This window comes from Labrus bergylta, chromosome 23 (assembly GCF_963930695.1).
Source record: "Labrus bergylta chromosome 23, fLabBer1.1, whole genome shotgun sequence".
NCBI classification, from domain to species: Eukaryota; Metazoa; Chordata; class Actinopteri; order Labriformes; family Labridae; genus Labrus; species Labrus bergylta.
Window position 1 is genome coordinate 10,960,301 of NC_089217.1, and position 24,784 is coordinate 10,985,084.

Consider the following 24,784-nt stretch of genomic DNA (forward strand, 5'->3'; position numbering starts at 1 on the left):
GAGAAGAAGCGAGGCTTCACTGGCTGTGCTTCAGGAATCCGGATATGATGAAAATGTTTCAGACCTCAGCAAAGCACCACAACTGAACGTCGACGGCGTGGCGAGGACAGTTGTTGATATTTCACGTCCGTCAACAACATCTGGACAAAGTTAGACTCAGAGAAAAAAAAAAAAAACCTGCTGCAAAAGTTAACAAAAAAAAAAAAAAGTTTTCGGACTTGAAGTTCCCCCCCCCCCCCGTTTCTTTTCTTTTTTTTCTTCTTTTCTATCCCAACGTCTCGGGGAAAGTGTAGGAGGAAGGAAGGATGGGAATAAGTCAAATTTGAAGCGAGGGAGTTGTCATGTTTGAAAGGTAAGTTAAGCTTTCTTAAAAATATGTCCGAGTCAGCTATAAACAACACTTAGCGAGCGTCCGTCGAGTTCTGATAAAGAATAGGGGGGAGTATGTGAACTAATGGGCTGAACATGGCAGCAAGTTTACGTAAAAAGAAAGGGAAGGGAAATTTCCACTAAGTTTTAACTGCAGCTCGACGTCACTCTCTCGCTGTGTGATTAAGCAGACGACTTTCTGAATGTGAGTAATGAGCAACACGGTGTTGCTTTGTGTCTTCAAGCCTGTGCTGATGATGAGACATTGCTTTTTCACAGCGCCGAGGGCTGAGGACAGGGAGGAACTACTTCTGCTGTGTTTGTCCCCATAAAGACAACTGTCTCATGTCCAAGGAGACAGTCTTGCCTCCGGTAGGGCTGGCAGGGCCAGGGAAGGGCCCCCAGCAAAAGAAAAGTCCCCTTCTGTCTCAAGGTAAGGACACTCAGGACATACAAGTTATTAATAGCAGGGGATGTAAGAGTTGTATTAAGGGGGTCAGAGTTGGTTCTTTGGCTCCCCAGAGGTTCTCCTGTGAGATGTAACTAAACTAGTATTTTATTACACAGTGTGTAAAACTGCCTCAACGCTTCTCAACTAACAACATACGTCTTCTTCTTTTGAGTCTCTCGTCCAGCTTCTTGTTGTCCAAAAGCCAAAAATGTGTCTGTTCAAGCACTCTGCGACTTTCAAACATGCATGAATTCGTGCTCCATAATGCACCGCTTATGTGCACATGTGAAGTTCACTCGTGTGAATCTGTGATGGAGTGCACAAGTAATGAGAACAGCGCCATAAATATCTTTGACATATTCCGTCAAGGGCTCATGTTGCTCGGTCAAACATGGGAGAAAACAAGAGAAGAAAATCACACATAGCATTAAGGAATGCGTGGCAGATTACTGGTTTATCAGTGTGCTCAGGACAGTATCAGCCTTGTCTTTTTAAATTACATTCATGTGACTTTTAGTGTACATCAGTATCTGTGTGCTCCAGTGTTAAGCCTTGATAATGTTTTTGCTTTTTTCTCTCAATAAAGTCTGAAGAAACGCCCTGGTGACTATTAACAGCAACCACAGCCAATTATAGTTTTTAATTAACTTTCTAGTTGCCCCTAAGATTATCACATGTAAAATAAGCTTACCCCCGCACCCCCTTTTCATTTTTCTTCAAACAAGCAATGAACCGTTAACCACCCTATTTATACCAAGCATCATTATGGCATTGTCAAAAAATAGCAAAGTAGGACAAAGTAAGCAATCACTGCGGCTGCTGGATTGCGAATGGATTCTAGCTGGACCCTTCAAAGGCGCTTGCAGTTAAGACTGGATTTCCCCTCTCAAGGGACTGTAGATGTACTGAGAAGAGAGCAATTTATTTCTAACTGTGATCACTAAATACTGCGATGCATCACACAGTGCTGCTGCTAACGCAAGTGTGGCTACCATACATCAGCTCCAAGCTGAGATATGTGCCACATCTATCTAGGGCTGCTGGCCTGCACCCATCCGTTCCACTCCCCCATCCATCACGGCTTACAAACAGAGAGTGTTGTAGCATCGGAACAAACGCATCAAGCTTTGATAAACGTGCTGCTGAATCATTCTTCAACTTTTTTTTTTTTTTCTGATGATTCCAAGCAAAAAGAGTTCAAGATACAGAATGTGACTGCAAAAACTTGTAGGGTATGAGAAAAAAAAAAAAGAGTGCGCTATGAGTAGGCTTCTGGCCTTAAACCAGTGAATAAAGTCATTGTGGAAGGTTTATTTACAGAACAAAGCAGCAGTGTGCAATAAGCAAAGCGTCAGACAGTCTTGAAGTAAAAAAAAAAAAGCCAAAAGACACGGCTTAGGGAGATGAGTGGAGCTGTCTGGTGTTTTTGCAGGCCGAGCTATCAGGCCTAACGTTTTTGCCCACATACTTTTTCCAATTTAGATGAATGCAGTCTTTATGGCAGTCAAAAAGCAGCTTGGCAGGTAGAGCACACCCGGGGAACAGAAGGAGAGAAAATGAGATCCAGAGCTCTGGCACAGCCTTCACCTGAATCGCCCCACTATGTTGTGCAACCATTTGCCAGCGGCCGTTGTTTTTTCTGGCAAAAATAGGCAGAGCAGCCTCCGCACCTTTTTCGCTCGTCCAGCTGTCTCCGATACTTTGTCCACTGTGGCTGACCCTGCTTTCAAAGTTTACATCTGTTTTTGGAAGAATGTCCGTAATGCGCGTTGATTCAGAACAGTTGAGCTCGTAATGGGATAACATTAAAGTAAACAACCGGAGCGCCATAATTTTTTGTTACTTAACTTTGTGTGCAAGTTTTTCCTTCCTCTGCCATGTTTTAACATTTAAACCCTTGTGACCCCAGATGCCTGCGACAGCGAATCATCAGGACGAACACCGTCGCCCAGGAAACAAGCCAGCGAGGGAAAAAGTCACGTGACCGAGGAGAAGCCTAATTATTGCGAGCCTGTAAGAAGTAAGTTTTAACGACCTGGGGAGAGCTGGAGGCGGACAGCAGGGTATCGTGGTGTTATTTTTAATGACAAACAACAATGAGGCGTTTAATTGGAGAGTGAAAACGATTAACATATTTTGCCTGCTAAGTCAGATGGTTGGGCTTAAATTCAGTAGGTGTTTAGTGATCGTTTTTATGTAACATTTAAGTGGTTCAAGTTTCTTCGTTTTTTTATGAACATGCCTTCAAGAATGTGTTTCTTAGACAGTTCCATATGCACGAGGCAGGCAGGGTCAGCTAGCCAACTTCAATATTATCTTCAGTATCTGAAATTAAAACAACATCAAGAAAGCGCTGAGGTTGGACAAGTGAGAGGTGACATGCCCGCTCTTTCATTCCGCCATAATGACCAAGACTTGGCTCGTTTCTTCACGTTTTCGTTTCTCCTTCCAACCCTCGCCGCTCTGTTTGGGAAGTGGGGAAATCCTCTTTGTGGTTCTGGCATTGACTCTTTTAATGCACTGATTGCTTCTTAGCCACAATGTTTTTGAACTGTACCAAACATTTACCTTTTGGAAAAGAATTGTGGTAGCTGCTGCTGGAGGTTTTTTCCCCCTTTTACAGAGTTATCAGTTACATAAAGCTTCAAGACTAATTCAACATAGCAGAGGTAATATAGTCCCTATAAACAATCTAATAACATTCACCTTACGTTTTCAGTGTTTTCTGACTTATAATCTGATTTTCTAACTTCGGAAAGCAGTGGTAACTGAAAGAAAAACACACAATAATATGCAAATCCTGATACAGGGAGATTTACAAAACAACTAGTGCTTGAAATATGAGAAGGTCTTATTAAAGGTCACTTATCATACCCGTTTTTAACAAGTTAAAATAAGTCTCACTCAGAGCTCTGCAAAGCATGTCTCTGAAGTTTCTTGTTATAAATCCAACCTGATCCTGTATTTTATCATGCCTATAAACCCCTCTATTTCAGACCTGCTCAGAACAGGCTGTTTCTGTGTGTGTAGCTTTAAATGCAAATGAGCTGTGTCTGACCACTCCCCTCTCTGGAAGGACTTGGGTGGCTTTAGGCTTTTTTTGCACCATGCCCAATTGTTTACGGTGAGCATGCAGACTGAGAGGGCAGAACAAACGCCTATCTGTGGGTTTGTCACCCACCTGAGGGAGGGGTTACTGCCCTTTGTGATGTCATGAAGGGAAAATCTCCAAACGGCCTGTTTGCGCACACATTTTCTGAAAATTGAAGAGAACAGACTTTTCTCATAATTGGGGACTAGGGACACATATTAGTGAACGGAAACATGGCTAAGTGTATTTTGTATAATATGTGATCTTTAAGTGTAAATAGACTTTTCTTCAGTGACTTGATACTCATCGGTGGATTGCAGGTGACAAAGAGGAAACTGGCTAAAAGCCCTGTGTGTTTTATTGTTCTTAAGAAGGGTGAGACGTGTCAGAAAAGGCTAAATCGCAGCTGATTGCTTCCATCTATGCAAGTGCTGAGCTATAATAAGAATTGTGGGTTGTTTTTTTTGCATTTGCCACAACAGTTCTTTTGTTTCTAGGTTGTTAACTTTTCCAGGGTGCTTTTTTTTTCCCTGCCTCTTTTGTATTAAGCTTAATGACTTGCCGGTGGCTTGTTTACTGATTCAGCGAGGAAAAAGAGATTCAGTCGCAGAAAAAAAAAAAAAAAAGATTTTCTGTCAGGAGGTCTTTCTAGCTTGGCAGGTGTGTGGAGTATTGCACTACTGGGGAGGGAGGGGGGGGGGGGCATGCTTTTCTTTCATCTCAGCAGATAAGCCCCTGTGACAACAGTTTTGCGTTGTAATTGATGTCACCCCCTCTCAGCATCTACACATAAACGTGCACTCTCTCTCATACACGCACACAGACTGTCTGGTAAGGGAGTTTTAGAGGGAGGAAGATGCGCTACTAGACGTACAAGAACAGAAAATAGTAGAACAAAGGCAAAGCTACAAATGTCTGCTATGATAACCTTTGAGTTTTGAATACCGATGTTTGTGGTTTTATCAAATTCTTCAAGGAGCTCAAGTTAATCTATTTGTCTCATAGTCCCTCTGTGGTTTTGTTTGTTGAGGTGACCAATCAGATTGCTGGCTGGCAAGGGTAATTGAGAGCCCTAGTCATTGCAGAAACAGGAAATCAATAAGAAATCATCTCCCTGCCCACATCCTGGCCCTTGCTCCCCCCCCCCTCTTTCCCTGATGTCCCATTTAAGGCTTGTGTACGGTATGTGGAAGGGTGACTTTTCACAACAAGAGGAAGCCTATTGTGATGTTGTAATAACAGCGAAGATCCCGTTTCAGTTTGGATAACATTGTTTTGACAAGTTGTCTTTTAAAGCGCTGGGTGCCAAGAGAACAGGAAAGTAAACATGGCAGTGGCTCTGTATTAAATTAAAACTGTTTCTTTCAAAGCTCAGCATACATTTTAAGGGGAGTGCATTTAAAACTTAAACACTAAACCACTGAAATTATCATCATAGAAAATGTGAATTTCCATAGTTTAAAAAAAAAAAAACATGGTGGTTCCCATGAATGCAAAGTACTCCAGCTTATAAGACAAAAAAATACAATAAAATTCTGCCCTCAATGTAAGGCCCTTGTTGGAAAACGGTTCCTCTGTGGCTCGGCAGTCCTGAGGGAGGAGGGAGACAGACATTCCTCAAGAGACGGCTCTGGGTTTTCAAGCAGCTGATATCTCCTGCAAACAGGAACTCGGCTCTCCAACCTCTACTTCTGAATACATTTCTACCAACCTGCACCAGTTTCAGGAGTTTAGTCGTCACATTATTCACCAGATTGTGATTGCTCTTTTTTTTGTGGTTTATAAAGATGACCTTACTAGCTTCTGAAGAAGAGGTGTTTTTTTTTTTATATTGGTAAAATTCTGTAATGAGAAAGGAAGGTCAAATAACATGACTCTTCTTAAAGGAAGACATTAGTGTGGCCTTTGTGTGAATCCCTGATTGGGCGCTTTAGTGGCACACCTTTTGGAGGTTATTACCTATGTGCAGAATTGACCTTTTGCAAGTGAATTTGTGACCCCTAATAAATGCAGTCAAAGGGATCGTTTAAATGTCCACACTTGTACCTCTCTTGCAAGAAAAGATTTCTCCACAGTGCAACAATTAAAATTTATACACAACTCTATAAAGCGTTATGATACTAGATGCTTTGCGGAGTAAGATGAGGATGAAACAAAGGGCAAGTGCCTCCTCCGCCTCCTCCTCCTCATCATTTTCATGATCAGTGCTGAAATATTCTGCTGCCCAAGTGTTGAATCAACATTCTTACACCGTCACACGTTGCCTCATGTATATTCCAAAGTTACTTAAGCACTCAAAGACTTTTTAACCTCAAGCCAGTTTTCTTTCCCCTCAATATTTTTTTTCTTCTTCTTCTTCTATAGGAAGCAGACAGTGATTGTTGTTATGCAAGATTCATATCTTCATAGTAATCCTCAGAGCCCTGTCTCTGCAGAAATTATGTGTCTAAAGCAAAGACCTATTATAAACTGAACCGTAATTTTCAAGTGATTACTTACCAGTGGGTCATGGAATCAAAAATTGTATAAATAGGGTGAAATGCTAGTGTAGGGGTTGATTAAAATGGCCATTGTAATTCTACCTCTGTTGTAATTATTTTCTCATTGTCTTGGTGCAGATAGATTTCATATGGGAAATTTCAAGTGTGTTAATTAGCATATTTTGCCCGAAGTGCCCGAGCCTATTCACTCTTAATTTTTTTTAAAGATATTCAAAATACTTGAGCCAAATGATTAGATATGCATACGTCGATCCATGGATTGCAGTCTTTTAAGTACGCAAGATACTAGGCAACATATATATATATATATATATATATATATATATATATATATATATATATAGTGGAGGGAGAGTGCTTTTCTTTCTTTATTGCAGCTCTTAGAAATAAAGAGTAATCTTTCCAAGTTGTTTTAAATACCAATTGACCTTTATGTTTAAAAAGTTCTTATGCACTACATATTTCCAGAAGTGGAAGAAATACTCAAATCTAAAACCCTTTCTCAAGTAAAACACACACACAGCAGTTAAAAAAAAAAAAAACCCAATAAAGGCAGAAATTAAAAAATCCACTACACAAAGAGCAGATGTATTGCACTAGCAGTGCAGACATTTTACACATAAATGTTGCAATTCAAGTATATCCTTTATAAATGTCTCTCTGAATCATGGCTGTCTACAATGAGTGAGAAGCGCGAGTCCCTCCAGCTGTGCTGTTGTCGGAGCTGTGTTTACATGGACGGGATGGCCTAACGTATAAAGCTGTTTTGGTCCAGTACTGAAGAAAAGTATAACTCAGCCTACTCACTGCTTTTCTGAATGTCATATATGGGTTTTTAGATCACGGCCATTCCGTGTCAATTTATGTGCAATGTGAAGCTATGAGTTAAGTGTGCTAACATTAGCCTGCTAACACAACAATGCAGGCCACAGGCAATTGCAGCTCAAGCAAAGGACAATTTTGTCCACCGCTTGTCCTAAATGGTGCTTAATTATGGTGCGTTCCATTTTCTAACTCCCCCTTTGAACGAACGCAGGTGGAGAGGGGTTAGCCAAACAGCACAGCAGTTTGTTTTGGTTTAATGCTGGTGCTCAGGGACAACATCTACTGGATCCAAAAGTCACACATTCTTCCTTTAAAGATTTTGGGGGATTTTTTTGGGTTTGCCTTCATTGGATAGGATAGCTGGAGAGGAAATGTTGGAGTAGAGAAACAATGGGGCGTATTTTAAAACTGGCATGTTGCCTTAAGACACGAGTAAATAAGAAGTACCTTAAATGTAACTTATATGAGTCGCTTTATGAACTACTCGTATTTTGCATACTGTATTATCATGCATTTTAATACAACGACAGATTCAATTCAACTAGCCTTTATCAAAAATATATTATGTCAACCTCATATTTTTTTTAATCTGATGACCCAGGTGCACTGTTAAACTCATGTGTACTAGCTCCTTAACTAACATCAGTGCCTCTCATCAACCACTCGGAGAGGAGAGCAAGAAAAAAAAAAAAATCAGCCAGTTCAAATGAGAGCAGCACAGTGGGGATTACTTGGCCTCTAACAGGGTTTTGGCTCCAACATTAAGGTTAAAACCCTATTCTATTACTGAGATCTCTGCTGATGTTGCCCCCGCCAGCTATGACCCCCTCGAGCTTCCAGCTTCTTGCCCCCTTCGTGTTTGCAGGTTCAGTGCTTCTCTGCTAGGTCATTCTGTCAGCCACCCCCCCCCCCCCTCCCCTGATCATCAGAGGGTGACCAGGGACCAGGGGATGGCTCCCGTCCAGACTCACAGACAGTCACAGCCGACACAGGCCCAGGCGAGTGCAATACACCCCCCCCCACCTATCTTTCAGGCAAGAGCTAAAATCGATAAAGGCGTCTCCGTGTTTAAAAAGCCACTCAGAAGCAGACTAGCACCTCTGTCCCAAAGGCTGATCTCTCAGCTTAAGGCCTTGATTGGCATCCCGAAGATGTGAGGCGCTGACCCACAGCTGTCCCATTAGCAGAGGGTTAATGCTGAGATTGATACTGAGCAAATAAAGGAACTAGATGTGGGGGTATTTTGATAGACTGCCTATCCCCTTTCTGACCCAGAGTCAAACCTCAGCTTTTTTTGTCTTTTGGCTTTTAGGGAGTGCTAGATCCTCATCTCTAGCTCCAGTTGTGGATCTGCTGCAAGATGCATACTGTATTTATCAAGTATGTGCTGTTGTGTCTAAGTTTTTGCATGTCTAGGCCTTTGTGTATGTGCACAAGTACGACTATGCGCATGTGCATGTCTGCGCGCCTGCCGTTGAATTTCAAACGAGCGAGTTTCCTGTGGAACTTCTACTTCAGCGAGTAGATTTTGAAGCTGGTGGAATATTTGAGTCATCGATGTAACTGAAACTGAAAATACCCCCTTTCCCCTCCCGTTCACTCCCGCTCTGTTGCTCTGGTTTTGTTTTGAGTCGTCAGCGAAGGAGAGGGTGGAGCACGTTTTTGGAGTATGGAGCCTGGCAGCTCCCTCAGGCCTGCTCTGAGTCACGTCATAATTGATCTTTCTAGAAATTGCGGTAGCTAGCCGTGCAAAGCCTAAATCCGTGCAAGATGTGCAGCTTTTTAAAGATACTGCACTTGACTGACTGTTTCTACACTCCTTCTCCCCTTCACTGTAGTAAGATACAGATGAGAGAGAATAATAGGCGCTTGACTAGCTTAATGCAGAAACAGGCTCGTACAAATTCATCTCTGAAATTAGGAAAAAGAAGAGAATAAGGCAACATTTAGTCTCTCACAGCAGCCAGGTTGTGAGGCTCTGAGCGCTCCTTGATGTCCTGCGTTCTGCCACATTAGTAGCACTCAAATTAGCACCATGCCAAATTCCACACAACAGTGGAGAGACCAGAGACTTCTGTGGTCAAAGCTTGGGGAGAGGGGGGAGAGTTGGGGTAGGAGTGAGTGAGAATGACTCCCCCTCAATGTGATTCATGTAAGAGAAAATGGCATCTCATTGAGAGTTTCAATGATTTAGATAGCAGTCAGACATATTAATCTGGGAAAATGTTCCGTTTTCAAATGAAAGGATAATTGATGACCCCCCCCCCCCCACCACCACCACCACCACGCACACACACACACACACACACCTTAACCAGCCTCATGCGCTGAGTATGCTGAGAGGTTCGTCAAATCAAGCTCTTGTCTTTCAAGTTGCCTTTTCTACTGTAAAATGTAATTAAGCAGAACAAGGTCCGAGGGGGTTATTTTTTCCACTCAATCAGCAGCAAAATTTGAAATTAGCTAGTCCCTAACGCACTGCTTCTCTCTTTGTTGCATAGAGGCGGCGGTGGTTAGGAGAAGAGGGAGGAGGGTGGGGGGGGTGGGGGGGTGGGGTGGGTGCCTTGGAAATAATATTAAGCTCTGTCTTCATGTGTCACTTCCCCTTCAGCAGGTTAGAGGAGCCACATTTGAACGACTGTCACAGAGAATTAAAACGGGGTGGAAACTAAGCGTCACTGCCGAAAACGAGCTGAGCAATATAAAGTGACCGTCCTGGGATGGGGATAGAAAAACAGGCGAAAAATGTGACATTTCCTGCTTAAATGAGATGCTACACAATATGATCAGCCTTGACAGGTGACGAGAGCTAATAGAGTTCTGTTGCAGGTTAACAAACGCACACACCCACTCACACACACACACACACACACACACACACACACACACACACACATACATACGCACACAGCATGTCACTTTTGCTGATGAGGATCCAATATCAGAGCAGGTAATTTAGCAATCCTCAGCGGTCATCATCACTATCCGTTCTTCCGCCATCATCATCATTTTATCTTAGATAAATACAAAACAGTGTGTGTGTGTGTGTGTGTGTGTGTGTGTCTAAACTGACAACACCATGATGCCTGTGTGACGTCTAGTATCCCTTTTTTTTTTTTTTTTTGAGATATCTATTGAAACAGGTGACATTTCTGTTCGCCTTTGTCAGGTCGCTGTCCACTCTGTAAACTCCACGCCAGGAGGCTAATATTCTAACCAAATGCTCGTTCCTGATTGCCAGTTGACATCGCCAATTTGCTCTCATTTCATACTGCGGCTATCTGCGGTACATTGATGCTAATCACAGTTGGTGGGTTTTGTTGTGCCGGGACACTCGAATGATGATCCTCGCGTCGTTTGTCTGTTCCTTCCAATGCATTTTTCTAGACAATAAAGAAAGTCCTTGTCCCGTAGTTTGGAAGGTCAAACGGTAAACGAGGCTTTGATACGCCCAAGGAAAATTTCAATCAGAGCCCTTTGTAATAACATTCATTGTACTATTTTCCTCCCTCTCTCTCTCTCTCTCTTTCCCCCTCACTCTCTCCGCAGTATAATTCCCCTGGTTTTGCGTCTATAAATATGGCCAGGGAAGATGTATAATTTCTAATGAGAATATATATCCCTTTGGATTGAAAGGCAGGGGCTGTTCCACGGCGCTGCTGTTTGTTAGGAGGAGAGATGATACCTCAGGCTGTTTTGGCAGAGAGAGGAGGTGGGGGGTGGCAGCAGCAAGGGTGGTGGTGGTAAGAGGAGTCTGGCTAGGTCATTGCACATTTACAAATTAGCATTTCAATCATGCAGGTACATGGGCAGCCGAGCAGAAAATATACATGTTTTTCTAATACAAAGCAAAAAAAGATAAACAAAACGCTGGCCGTGTTAGAAGAATTTGCATTTCAGAGCTAACTGTCTGTCACCGTGTATTGTGAAAGTTTCTGTTTAGAAAAAATAAAGGATCCTCTTCCTACCTCATATTCCATTCGGTGTTAACTGACAAACTTGCAGCATTGTGTAATAACTGCTATTAGGAGATAAACACAAGATCTGGATTGTGGTGTTTATTTGGCTGACATGATGTGACATTTGAATAACTGTATGCTCGCTATGATGGGCATTCTAATAAGCCTAGGCAAACACCTTTCGTCTCTCCTCTCCCTCTTTCTCCCGGTCTCTGGGGCATTAATATTAAAAAGGACTGAGCTTTAGAAACACAGAGCTTGTGCGGTTGTTCAATCCTCTCCCTGACTTACCTGTGACTCTCGGCGTAGTGGTGTGCAAATGAGAGTCTCCATGCTGCCCTGTATGACCTCTGCGTTATATTTTCATGTTCTGGACTGTTTTAGAATTCTTGTTTATACAGCTCTGTTTTAGTTGACATGCATGCATGCATATTTCTTCCTGGTAGGTCTGCCTCGTAGTCTGTATGAATTAATGTGTGTGTGTGTGTGTGTGTGTGTGTGTGTGTGTGTGTGTGTGTGTGTCTGTGTAGGCTTTAGACATACGTACTGTATGTATATCTCTTCTTTCTTGTGTCTTTTGGGTGCAATTTCTAGCTCCCTCCTGTAGGACCTTTTTTTCTGTGACAAAAACGGAGGTGTTTATATTCTCAGTTTTACATACAGAGCGATCCCCTGCACAGCTCTGGTGCAGCTCCAGCGCTCTCCAGGCACTCCGGTGCTCGGTCCCTGTGTGGCGCAGCCGCTGAAGACTCGGTGACAAATGGCAATTATATTTGTGTGTTCTTCATGAATCCATCAAACACTGGCCTTTTAAAAATGCTCCCCAGATATTTGAGGCTGTCAGCTACCAGTAGCTGGGACCAAATTGGGATGCTGCTTAGACAGTCAAGAACCACTCAGCCCCTAGTTTCCCTTGTGATGTGTGTGACAGCGTGTGTAGGGGAGTACCATGTTTTATTCAACTACAAATGTACACTCTCAACAGTTGTTGATGTACTCGAAATCGGACGGTTACAAGTCCAATTTGAAGTGTGTGTCCAGTTGTTCCTCCAAAACATGGTGTTATATTGCAACCTGTCAGGTGGTGTGCATTCAGTTATCTCAGGACACCTACCCATCTCTGCACAACTCGTGTTATTCTAAAGAAAAGTTGCTTGGAGTAATTCATATCAAATATTGATGCAGTTTGTGTTTCCTGCTGTGCTATAGGAACAATGCTGCAGCAGTGCGTGTGCTGCTCAGTTGATTTATTTGGACACAAATAAATCAATTTTTGCATTTTTTCATTTGAAGACTCAGATGGAGAATTTAACTTAATTTTCAGAAAGTTTATTATTGCTAGCAATGCACCAATCCACTTTCTCAGTTCCATTCCGATTCTGAAACATTTGTACCGATACTGATTCCAATATTTAAAAAAAACACAATTAATAGTGTTATTTTTGTTGTTGCCTTTATGTGTAAGGTTACACGAAGCTGTAGTCAACCTGGCATTGCATTTCTTATTAAGGAAAAAAATCTAAAGAGCGAAACAAATCAATAAAAAGGTTCCAAATAAATTCATTTGAACTTTGTGGTGGCTCCACATACAAACAGGAGGCAGCAACAACTGTAAAGTTTTCAGCTCCTATTTCTATCACAAAGGAGCTGTTCCATCTCGTCTGAACTTCTTGATGGAGACGATTTGTGTACACTTCTTAAAGTTTAGTCTGAATGTCTTTAAAATGAGACTGTGTGAGTTGTGCAGCGATCCTTCTTGATTGGTGATGCAGATCGGCGCCGTAAGTCTGAAATCTGATATGAAAATTACGTCACTATCGGACCAGATACAGTTGTTAGTTCGTATCTGTCCCATCTCTGATTATTGCTGTACATTATTTTGGAAAATATGATGTCCAGCATTATGTTTACTCTTTGTAAAAGCTCATGGAAGTTGTGCACACACTTTTAAATGATCTTCAAATTAATTAATTTGGATCGACTGATCTGATGCAAAATTGCTCATGGGTTGTTCCATACATTTTAAAGCAGATTTAACAAATGCTTGTGTTTTTTTTCTCTCAACTGTATGTTGTCATTAATTACAGAAAAAAGCGATTTGTTTTTTCAAAATATAATTTTGTTTGCTGCCGTGGACAGTACAGTGAAAGTTTTAGATTCCCAAACTTCCCAGCGCTGCACACTCCAACAGGAGTTGTATTTCTCCTCTCTCTTCATTATGTCTTCATTTGTCTCCTAGTGACTGTACAAGTCTGTCATTGCCATCTTTGACAGTATCATCATTATCATGATCAATGATTATGAATATCACTCCACTGTGTCTATTCATCTTAGTCACCATATTCATCAGGATAAAAATAAAGCCTAGGACTGTATGAAGACTATTCAAGAACCTGCTGCTGAAACACACAGCCATGTACTCTATACATGACTATTTATACTTTACTAAATTGAAAGCTTGACTTCCTGAAAGGGAAAGGTAATTATGCCTCCCAGTCTGCTTCGGCCTTTCTGTGCATGAATATGTGTTTATGTGTACGAGCTTGTGTGGCTACTTTGTTAAACCTAAATGGGAAAAGGGACTGTTTTATCATGTGGGATGCTATGGGTGACTGATTTGTTACGAGCTGTCATCTTCTTGGCAGGAGTTTTCTAAGTAGTAGAGATGTGAAAAACTCGGGACTTTGCAGCGTTATGTGTGTGTTGTGTTGTTGTGTGTGAAGGAGGTCATTAGAAATTATTTTTGACAAGTTAATTATTTCCATTTGACTTTCTCTGACATTCTGTTAATTGTCAGCCAGTCCTTTTTGTTTTTACACATAAACAGTATGTAGCCACATCTAGGAATCGAATGAGAAATCGTGACGTTTGAGATTCAAGTTGAAGGAGAACAAGGCCCACTGTGTTGCTATGTTGAAAAACCGTACTAAAGTCTGAGCGTATTCCTAGCTTTCTAGTATTAACCAAAGCACAGGGGTAAAAATGCAAGATGCATATATTAAAAATGATTGAAAAACGTAACAAAAATGCAACTGTCAGGGGTAAAACTGAACAACAACAGACGAGGCGGACTCTGAATCTTCTTGTTAGCCAGCTTTAGTCCCTCCCCACATTGTCATGGGCAGCCTGCAAAGCTTGTGTCTTTCATCGAAGAAAATCCATCAACCTGGATCTTAAATCACTGCATAATGAATTCTCGCGCGCGCTACCCAGTTGTCTAATTCAAATTGCATGAAATCCTGATCCCCAAAGTCTATATTTGTTTATCCAAGCTGCATGCAGGAGCCGGAATGAGGAGAAGGCAAAAACCCTGCGTGTGTATTTAATTGCTTTGTTTTACATCCACATTCACGTCCGGCCTCTCCCAGGGTGATGTGTTGTTAAAAAGGCGCAAGGCCCTGATTCCCACACTCTCACCCTCCCTTGTTAACTGTAATTGCACTTGTTGGTGAGCTGAAAGACAGAATATACAGACGGAAAAAAATGACTGACCTCTTTATTAAGTTTGAATCCATGTTGGAAAAAAATGTGTTGATTTTTGGACAATCGTTAAAACTCATTCACTTCAACCTCTGCCACACAATTGTTGAACATGGCAGAATTCAGTGGTGGAGGAACCATTTATTTAATGTATATGAAGTATAGAATAGGAAAAAAAAAAAGAACAAGTATAGTTCATACTAGAAGAGATGAATAATTCACAACTTCTCAAGTTCAACGTGCACTGCCGCTGCGTGCACATGCACAGCGTTTCTGATGTGGAGGGGAGGTAATGTAGGAGTAACTCCCAGTAGAGCTGAATGTGCAGGTGTTCCTCTCAGTAAAATGCCACCTCCTTTAGTCACTCACATCCTTCGCCTTCTTTCTTATCAGACAGGTCGCTGTCTCCTGACTTTTTCGAGGCTGTCACACATCCGCTTAGAGAGACTAGTTGAGGCCATCTCTGAGCTTTTCAGAGGAAAGGAGATCATTACCGTTGCAGACAGCAGCTATTTTGTATATGCACAGTATCACAGGCTCTCTTTTTCTTTCTACTGCATTAATCTCTCTTTCGCGCTCGCACACTGTCTCAACTCACCTGGGTGCTGCTCCCACAAACGTCTGTCTGCCTGCAGCGCTGGCTTTTGTGAACCTGTCACATATAAGGTTCCTATATCTCTCACTTCTTTCTGTCACGCTGGGATGAAATATTTGCCAGATGATCGATATTATCATATTAGAGAATGGCAGCAAGATTTGCTGAGAACTATTAAGCTGAAAGTGGTGGTGTGTCTCCATTACTGTGTTCGCTTTGTAAGAACTGGGACTTTATATATGAGTAAAAAATGTGGGGTGTAACATGAAGACAAAGTTGTTTTCAGTGAATATAAAGTTATCAAGCGTCTATCTGCAAAAGGCAAAGGAATAGTAGGAATCCACAAGTTTCTCCTCCATAATGAATAGCCAGTAGAAATGCAAACTTATTTAAGTAAACACATATGCATTCATCATTTGCTGTTCGGTAGTATTTAGTGGTCAACTTCCACATCAAAGCTGTATGTTTTTTTCAGTTTGAAAGGATTTTGATGTATTTAGACTCAGCTTGAAGGTTTTCAAAGGCAAATTAAAACATGAAAAGTAAAATACTGCAGGGAAGCTGCCTTAAATACTGATTAAAGTAATTGTGCAGGTTCTTAAGTCCCCACTCTTTACTAAACATGAGTGAAAATGTAATCTCTCCTGTCTCCCTCCAGCTCAGCCTCAGTCTAAGACTCAGCATGTGCCCTCAGAGCCCGCCGGGGGAGACGCTGCCAAGGACCAAAATGGCTTTCTCCATAACGGCACTGGCACGCCCTTGCTGAGCAACGGCAATGGAATCCATCCCGGGATTGGCGGGGCAGGGGCCACTTGCATGTGCTCTTGCGGTGGCAACATCAGCAACGGTGCCACAGGTGGGTCGAAAGCAGCAGCAGCGGCGGCCGCGACGACAACAGAGCAGCCGAGGAAGCAGCCGTCAACGCCCGTGTCGACGAGGATGCAGAGGAAACTGAGGTCCAGCTTGTCAGTCAACAGCGACAGCAGCCGACGCAGCAAAGGCAGTTCTACGGGGTCCCAGAAACCTCCTTTACCTGAAGGTGAGTGTCCCACACACAAGAGAGCACAAACCAACACATACACACAGTTAGACTCTCCTACTAACTTTGCTAACACTTTTTTTTTTTGCTTTCATGCCTTTCTTTCTGTAATTAATTGTTGCTTGTATATTCATTCCATCGGTTTTCTGGATAAATGCCGGTAATTGTGCTTTCATAAGGATGTTTTGTTGTGTGTAAATTAACCAACAAATCAGTCAAGCATACATGATTGTTAAACCATTTGAACATATGAAACAAATGATTTTCAAGCGATACAAATACTGTATATGACATTTTTATACCACTTTATTTCTCAAATAAAGAGAGTTACTACATAGTTTCTCAAAAACATAAACTGGTAGATTTTAGGAGCTAAAATATCAATTTTAGTTATAAATCAAACATGAGCTGCAGTCATACTGAAACAATACACCACCACACTATGACAATCAAAGAGAATTCTGTGCTGAGGGGGCTGTTGTGCGAGGCACTGCTGAAATAACACCTTACAAGATATTGATAATAAATTCCTACATTCTCTCACCTTTTAATGATGGGGTGTGCATGACCTCTCGTATTTATCAGTCCCGTCAACCCAGTGACATCTTAGCGCGCTCCTGTGGCTTTTATTTTCCTGAACAACAAGTCAAAGGGCCCGTTTGCCATGTGGGGAAGCCGTCACTTTGTCAGGTGCAAGGCCGAGGTGTGTCCAGTAATGAAGGCGGCCGGCTGGTCCTCCTCCATCGGGTAGATAGGTGTGACCATCTAACGAGGCCTGAGAGCACGGGGTGCCTATTAAAAGTCGTGACCAGCCGTCTTCGGGCCCCTCACGGCCCCTCACACCTCTCTGGGCCCTTTCTGGCTCTCCCTACATCCCGTCAGCACCACACTGGCCCTCATTAATAAGGCCCCATCGCGTCCCTCCTCAGACAACATACATGTGCATGTATTGTGTGTGTTTGTGGACATGCATGTGTTCTGTAGCGTGGACGATTTGAGGGCTAGAGCACGTTTTATCAAAGTGGAGGGGTAATTCCTACCTATTCATCCTACTCGAGGCCTTTTTCCGGTTTCTCTTTTTGTGCGGGCTTTTACTTCAGGGTAAACTGGGAAATAAAATGTGTGATGTTATTTAAAGATTCACAATGGGCAGATAGATCTTTATTTGATGATGTGTAAAATATGCATCAGATGGAGTTGTAGGCGAGCAAAACAAACCAACACACAATCACAACACCTCTCCAGAAAAAGGGTAGGATTCATCCGCCAGAGATATTCCAGACACATCATGTTTTCAACATCTTAATTGCTAAAGAACAGAAGAGAGAGGGTGTAAAAAAAAAAAAAAGAAAAGAAAGAAAAAAGAAAACAACATCAGCTCAACAAGTCTGTCTCATTATGGCTTTTGTGTTGCTTATTTGCAGACACAAGAGCTCTCAGAATCAATATGTTCGCTCTCAACTATTTATTTCCCCCCGGAAAACAGCCAAGCTGTGGTGTTTGAATGTTTACACGGATTAACATAATCTGTTTGCCTGTGAAATTAGCCTCCTAAACAGCCCCCTGAACACAGGAAATAAAAGGCGTAAAGCTAGCTGGAGCTAGCTCTGGGGACTCTGCGGCTCCCTGTGTTTCTTGGCACATGCCGTTGGCAGCGTAGCCAATCTGTGATAACACCGCCGCTTCTGAGGAGTCATTTGCTCACATTGTTTTTGTTCAGCGGGGTGGGTTGTCACAACTCTTGTCATCCAGTTTGCGTTTTTTGTTAATTGTGTGTAATCAGTTAAGGGCCTCAAGCTGCTTTAGCCTCATTTAGAGATTTAGGGCCAAAGATGCAAGCGTGCTTTGCTTTGAAACCTCGATGTGTTCTTGTGTGCTGTGTGAGCTCCTCCAGCTTTGACTTTCCCTCATTTATGGGTTATAAACAGACCTGCTTTAAAGTGCATAGAGTGGACCTCTGCTATCCAGTCTACACCCTCTGCCCTCTTTTACCCACGTGTGCCTTCTATGCATTCCCATGGCCGCCAAAAGTTGTTTTTTCCTGATCAATCTCTCTCTCTCTCTCTCTTTATCGCTGTCCGTCTGGCCATCTTGCCCTCTCTCTCGCTTCCTCTTTGTGAGTTTGAATGTTTTGCACAGCTTGCCGCTCTGAGGCCCATCCAGCTTGTTTTGTGTCATGCCGCTCCCTTTTTTTTGATGTTAGCTTTCCAGATGCCTCAAACTATTTCCTCTGAGGCGCCGGACACTGTTTTTTTGCCCCTGCAAACTGTGGGCTTCATCGCTGCTCGCTGACATTAAACAGGAGCGGTGTCAGTGTGTGCTGTTCTGTCTGTCTGTTGGTTGGTTTCACTCTGTGTCTCTGTCTGCCCTTCTGTCTGTCTCTCTCTGTTTTCATGGAGATGTGCGTTGCGTCCAGCTCTCTCTTGTGTACAGTATAGGACCCCCCCTTCCTCCCCCACCCCCCCCCCCCCACCCCTCCTTACTGGCTTCTCTAAGATCCAGGCTAATCGCTGGTGTTGAATTATACATCCAAGTGAATAGCTGAGATGGCCGGCCGCTGCTTAATGCCTGTGTACTGTGTTTATATCGTATTCACAGTCTGCTGTTTTCGTTCAGAACACTGGCATGGCTATACCCTCTGGGTCCTTCAAAGTTTGTTAGGATGAACTTTGAGGTTTTGTACACAGAACTTTGGCAGGGCAGTATTTATTAACACATTGGCTTTATTTCAGCACTCACATGGGCAGAACAGGAAAATGGATGCTAGTAAGGCTGGGTGATATGGCTTATACATTTTGATGACTGTATTTTTTTTATATTGATCAATAGCAAGATTTGATCACAATACATTGCTGCCAGGCAGCTTTCCTTCCTGATTTTAAGGAAACTTAAAAGACACCATTGGGTTTCACTCTTCTAAACAGAAACAGGACACCTAAGACAACCTGCGAGCAAAGCTGCTGCTAGCATTAGGCTGCCAGCTACTAAAAGAGTGTCTGTGAAGATGTCTAAGAATTGCCAGACATTAGTTTGTGTTGTAGTGATCAGTTACCTTTACGTGTTCCGACCTCGTCAGTGGCATCTAAAAGTTTAAATGTTGTCACCCTTTCTAGTCAGCATCAGAATTACAAATCGTATAAACCTACTATTAATATTCATATTAACGTAAGGGGTTAACGATGTGTTGTGTAATGCAGCCAACCCACCACTAGTCAGGCTTATTGCACCGACCAGTGAGCCTGCTCTTCCTGCTCTACTCCCCTGATGTAAACCAGCATCGCGGACAGACTGCTTCTTATACTGTAGGAAAAGCGCAGGTAAATTGGCATATTAAGACTCGACCAGTGTGATGTGTAAACATATTCAGCAGAACCGAATAATCAGTGGTGCTAGCAATGCTAAACTTAGCCACACTCAGTAAACAAATTGTTTAGCAGCATTTTAAAAAGCTGTCAATTTTATTATTGAAGATTATAATAAATGAATTCAAATTGCAACTAAACAGGCTGAGCAAAATATGATGTTTAGCTGTGTTTAATATATTCAGCTACATTTTGACTGTTTATTTTTAGTGTTTTTCTTCTTCTTCTTTTAGACTAGCCGAAAGGGTCGCTAGGAACATCCCTAGTTTGCAAGGTTTTTACCAGGAGCTGCACTATTTGCAGAGTTCTCCTCTTCCAAACACACAGACCTGATGCAGTTAAAACCTGTAAACATGCTTAATAAGCAGTTTCAGGGTTGAATCATATGGTCTTATGGTCATCGCAGACAGAGAAATAGTGCTTAGCTGCTTCTGACATCCATATCATTGTAGTCATGACACTTCTTTTGTCATATATTTCCCCATCCTTGTTCTTTTGTAAAGGCGAAACTTTACAAGCTGCAGACTGGCTGCCTGTTGTTGCTGTTTCTGCTGTGAGTAGAAATCCAAAACCTGGACAACAGAAACTTTCTGCACTGTCCACATGAGGTGTGCATAAGTGCAGGATTCATTCTCATGCATCTTCCATCACTACACTTTTTTTTTTTACGGCCTCAGATAAGGATAATAAGATGCATTCAAACTTCAGGCGCACTCACACACTTGCACATTTTGCTCGTTTCATGTTCCTTCTCCATCTTGTTTGTATCACACTCAGCTACTGCTTCTGGTCAGCTCTGCAGCCCCTGAGCACCGCAAAAAATAGGAAGAAAAAAAAAAAAATCCCCCTTTACTTTGATTAATCAAACATGAGCATCCAGCGGTCCACAGCTTGCCTCCCCGTGCTCGTCCTCCACACTCTCCTCCTTTCGCGTTCCCTCTAACCCAATCAGTAACAGCCCCTTCTGACAGCTCAAGATGGGCTGATGAAAGTTATGCAAATGTGCCCTGTTTGTAATGCTATTTTTCTGCATACATCCACATCATGTCTTTTTAACACTCCAAAGCAGTGGTGCTGTGCTGGCCTTGGTGCAAAAAAAGGAGACAGCTGCAAGGAGTGTGTGCCAGGCGCACTCACCCAATGATATTTCAAATGATTTACTGACTCAGATACAACTACAGAAGTTTAAGTTTGGAGCAGCATGATTGATGACAACATAAATCATGTACATGTATCTGTTATTAGTGCAACGCTGTCCACGGGATGTGAATAAACTAACAACTTCAGATTTTCTTGCTTCCTTTTTTTTCTGCATTTCGCTCTATTTATTTTTCCAAAGACAACTATTTTGAGAGTTGTACTCAACAGATTACTGTAAGTGCTGTAGCACCCCTTACACCAGAAGTTTCATATCGTGATTTTCTTACCGGAATCAACTTATTTTGGGATGAATCATCTTGTTTCCTGCAACCTCCTACAACTGTGAAGAGAATATCTAACATTTCTGCTGGTTGACGGTCATATTTGTAATTAAAGGGGAGCGCTTTGTTGCAATGAAAAAACAAGCTGCAACCGGCCACCAGCTACTCAAAGAGCGCCTGTGAGGAGTTAAAATGTTAATCAGAGGTGTAAGAATGGCCTGCATTAATCCACCTATTTACCAGCGGAGACTCTTGGACTTTACTAATCATCTTTTTGTGATCAACCTCGCCGTTTGCATGATAATGCCACAATTATTTAACAGTCCGTTAATCAAACCAGCAGGGGGGATTCACTGCTTTGAATTTGTCTTATTCCGTTCATCCCCCCCTGTGTAGTTGGCTCTGACCTTCTTTAACCACGCAGCTACTGTCAGCCTGCCGAGCATGCACTCGCTCTGCATGAACCGTTTCCATTAACACGCACTAATTTAAGGGAAAATCTCATTTGCATCATGTACACTTTAATTTGTATTTTTGTGCATACTTGTCAGTGTTTGGGTCAATTTGATTTTCTCAATTCACACGTTTATTTTACCTTACAACTCATCACCCTGGCTGGTGTCACGCTGATCCAGACTGCTGCGTCCACTGCATCTTGGCTTGCCTGTTTTGTGAGTTCCTGACACTTTGCAACATGGTGGTGGCGCAGGCCTCGTGCGGCGCGTGCACGTCGGAGGCATGCTGCTGCTGCTGCTGCTCCGACGACCTGGGCGACGACTGCAACTGCCCCTGCGACATGGACTGTGGCATCATGGACGCCTGCTGCGAGTCCTCGGATTGCCTGGAAATCTGTATGGAGTGCTGCGGCATCTGCTTCCCCACATAAGGGAGGCCTGCGTTGGGGTAGACCCGGGTGTCTCTCTGCAGGGGATAACTGGACCCTGGATGGAAGGATGGAAGGAACGGGCTGCAGCTGTTACTTTGAATTCAGCAGCAGACAGACGGAATGTGTGTGTGAATGTGTGGGATAGTTGAAATATGTGTGTGTTGAGTGTTGCTGTTGGATGTGTGTGTGTTTTTGTGTAAAGCTTGCTTTAAAAGATGTACTTTGACACTGGGCTTCTCCACCAAAACCAGCTCAGCAGGGGCTACAAGTAACTATATGAACATGTCAGTTAAACATTTAGTGTGTAGGAAAGTCTTTTTCTCTTACCTGTTCTATCCTTTTCATAAGTATTATCACAGACTGCCTTAGAGATTTTATTGTTTCATCAGGAATGCTGTTTAATCATGTCTTGCCTCTTTTTAGTCATTCCAATGACCGATGTGCTGCACACACTAAACACTTTTATGACGCTCAGAAACCTTAGTCTTAGTACTGTACTACACTGTAAAGGATTTATGTGACAATTCAAACATTCTTGGTTGCATACGTAGTTTTGCAACACACTCAATTCCTCCGATCTACTGTAGAGCAGCAGAAACTGGTGAAATGTCAAAGGTGAATCATCATCTGACTTTCTGAACCAAAGGTTGAGAATGAGCTTGCTCTGAGGGTGGTATGTTTGACTTTTTTTTATTACTAAACAAATCAAATACAAATGGCTTATTGTAAGTAAGAAACTGCACAAGAAAGCTGAAGAGCTTCTAATTCTTAGCTTCTTACAAAAGGCTGGACGTTATGATGGAGTATAAGAGCATGGAGGATATAAAGGGTTCAAAAAGATTTGAAAATGAAGTCATTAAATAACGAGAATAAAGTTGAAATATTATGAGACACAAGGGAAAATATAACATGAATAAGGTGGAAATGCACAAGAATGAAGTCCATTTCTTTTCTTACAGATTAAATGGAAATTTAACGAGAAAGAATCCGTAATTGATGCTATGGTTAGCTTGTTTGTTATGTAGAAGGGGGATATCAGAAGTGCAGCCAGCCATCTGCGCTACAATGAGTGAGGCTACATTTATGGTAGGTTTGATTAAAAACCTCAACTCTGAAAAGTTTGCTCAAGAAACTGAATCCAGGGGCGCTGGTGGCCCAGTGGTTTGTGCGCGTGCCCCATGTATGGAGACTATAGTCCTCCAAGCTGGTGGCCCAGGTTCAAATCCAACTTGTGGCTCCTTTCCCACTGTCTCTCTCTCCCCATGATGTCCAACTGTCCAATCTCTCCAATAAAGGCACAAAAACCCCAAATAAATCGGATTCCCTCGGATCCCCCCCCCCCCGGAGGAGCAGGAAAACGTTGTTGGGTAGATGGAACTCTGGGTTGACATACTGCGCCTGCTGCACGCGCGACCCAACCTCACATGGATGAATGGAAAAAGAAACTGAATCCATTCATAAGAAGGGTAGTCTAATATATGGCCTTGTAGTATTACATTTTTCACATCATACTACAGTTTAATTTTTTCTCTTTTCTCTTAGAATGACAAGTTCATTCATGTCATATGACTTTAGTCTTGTTATTACCACCTTATACCTCTGATTTTGTTTCTCCATTATGTCTCCTTATACTCTGTTGTCTGAAGCTCTATGAAAACATATACCAAAGAAACTCATCTCCTTATGTGGCAATGTTTAAAGCCTTGTGTTTACTGGAAATGTTGTGCAAATGATTATGTTCTGGATTGAAAAGGGTTCTGACTGGCTTACTGTACAGTTTTCTGCTACTTTTAGATAAACCATGTACAGCTCATGTCTTTATATCAACGAGAGTCCTCCTCTACTATTTACACACAGGCTTTATCGACTGTATATGGTACCCATCTTCTCTACGATTCCACTTAATATACAAACTGTGTGTGCATGAATTGTTGAACTGCACTCTGTTCACGAGGGCGTCCATAAGGAATTAAAAACGCTGACCCTGGTCGCCGTATAAGCGGCTTTCATGTATCAAGCCCAGTGACTCACAACACAAAAAAGGAATCATGAACTGTCATGTTGAAATGGTAAACTATTACAGGGTAAAGGCAGTTTTCTTCTCCTTTTTTTTTCTCCTTCTGTGTATCTCCAGATGAGTTTGTAGTGAATCACAAGCGGAGTCATTTTCTTGTCTTGGAGATCCGCTTTGATGTTCAAGTGATGATACTTAATGCTGGCCCTCATTAGCACTGCTTGCTAAATGGTTTCAAAAAAAAAAAAAAAAATCGTCCCTTTCCAAACGCCAACAAAGATAATGTGCTGTCGTGTACGGCTCGTCTTAATGGTGCACTGTTGTTGTGTGTGAGAAGGCTGGATAAGGCACCTCTGCAGCAGAGAAAAAAAAACCCAACTCATTTTCATGTTAATGGCACCACACGTTTGTTCCAGGCTCATGAGTGACTAGAAAACGCAGTATCGATAATGTGAAGAATTCTTCTAAAAAGAGAAAAATGTACACATGTAGCTACAGTACATGTCATCTTCTTATACTCAACAGTTAGTTTTGTTTTTGTATTCTGTGACTTAAACTTGATTCTTGTCATTTTCATCTCCAGCAATGCTTTATACCGCTTTATACGTTTTGTACATTACCTTCTATCTTAGCGATCTGTCTTCAAAGAAATAAAACATAACCAAAGAATGAATGATTGATAATTGTGTTTGCAGACCAACAAGCTGCCCTTGTCCTTTTAATATGAAAACCATTGTATCTTGTGTTTTGACATTTCATATTCCTGTTTTTGATAAAAATCCCACAAATGA

At 42.2% G+C, this 24,784-nt stretch overlaps 1 protein-coding gene across 1 annotated transcript; it reads left to right on the forward strand.

Annotated features, from left to right (window-relative positions):
- mdfic (MyoD family inhibitor domain containing) lies at positions 1-24,784 on the forward strand. The gene is made up of 5 exons (XM_020654729.3): positions 1-352; positions 649-802; positions 2,730-2,840; positions 15,930-16,310; positions 21,729-24,784. Exons 2-5 carry the CDS (start codon positions 715-717, stop codon positions 21,977-21,979), a joined length of 831 nt encoding a protein of 276 aa, XP_020510385.1. The 5' UTR covers positions 1-352; positions 649-714; the 3' UTR covers positions 21,980-24,784.

Excerpts from the sequence above, each read along its gene's own strand:
- mdfic (XM_020654729.3), top strand. The coding sequence starts at position 715 with ATGTCCAAGGAGACAGTCTTGCCTCCGGTAGGGCTGGCAGGGCCAGGG. Across the intron at positions 803-2,729 it reads AAGTCCCCTTCTGTCTCAAG|ATGCCTGCGACAGCGAATCA; the intron begins GTAAGGACACTC and ends TTGTGACCCCAG. Across the intron at positions 2,841-15,929 it reads TTATTGCGAGCCTGTAAGAA|CTCAGCCTCAGTCTAAGACT; the intron begins GTAAGTTTTAAC and ends GTCTCCCTCCAG.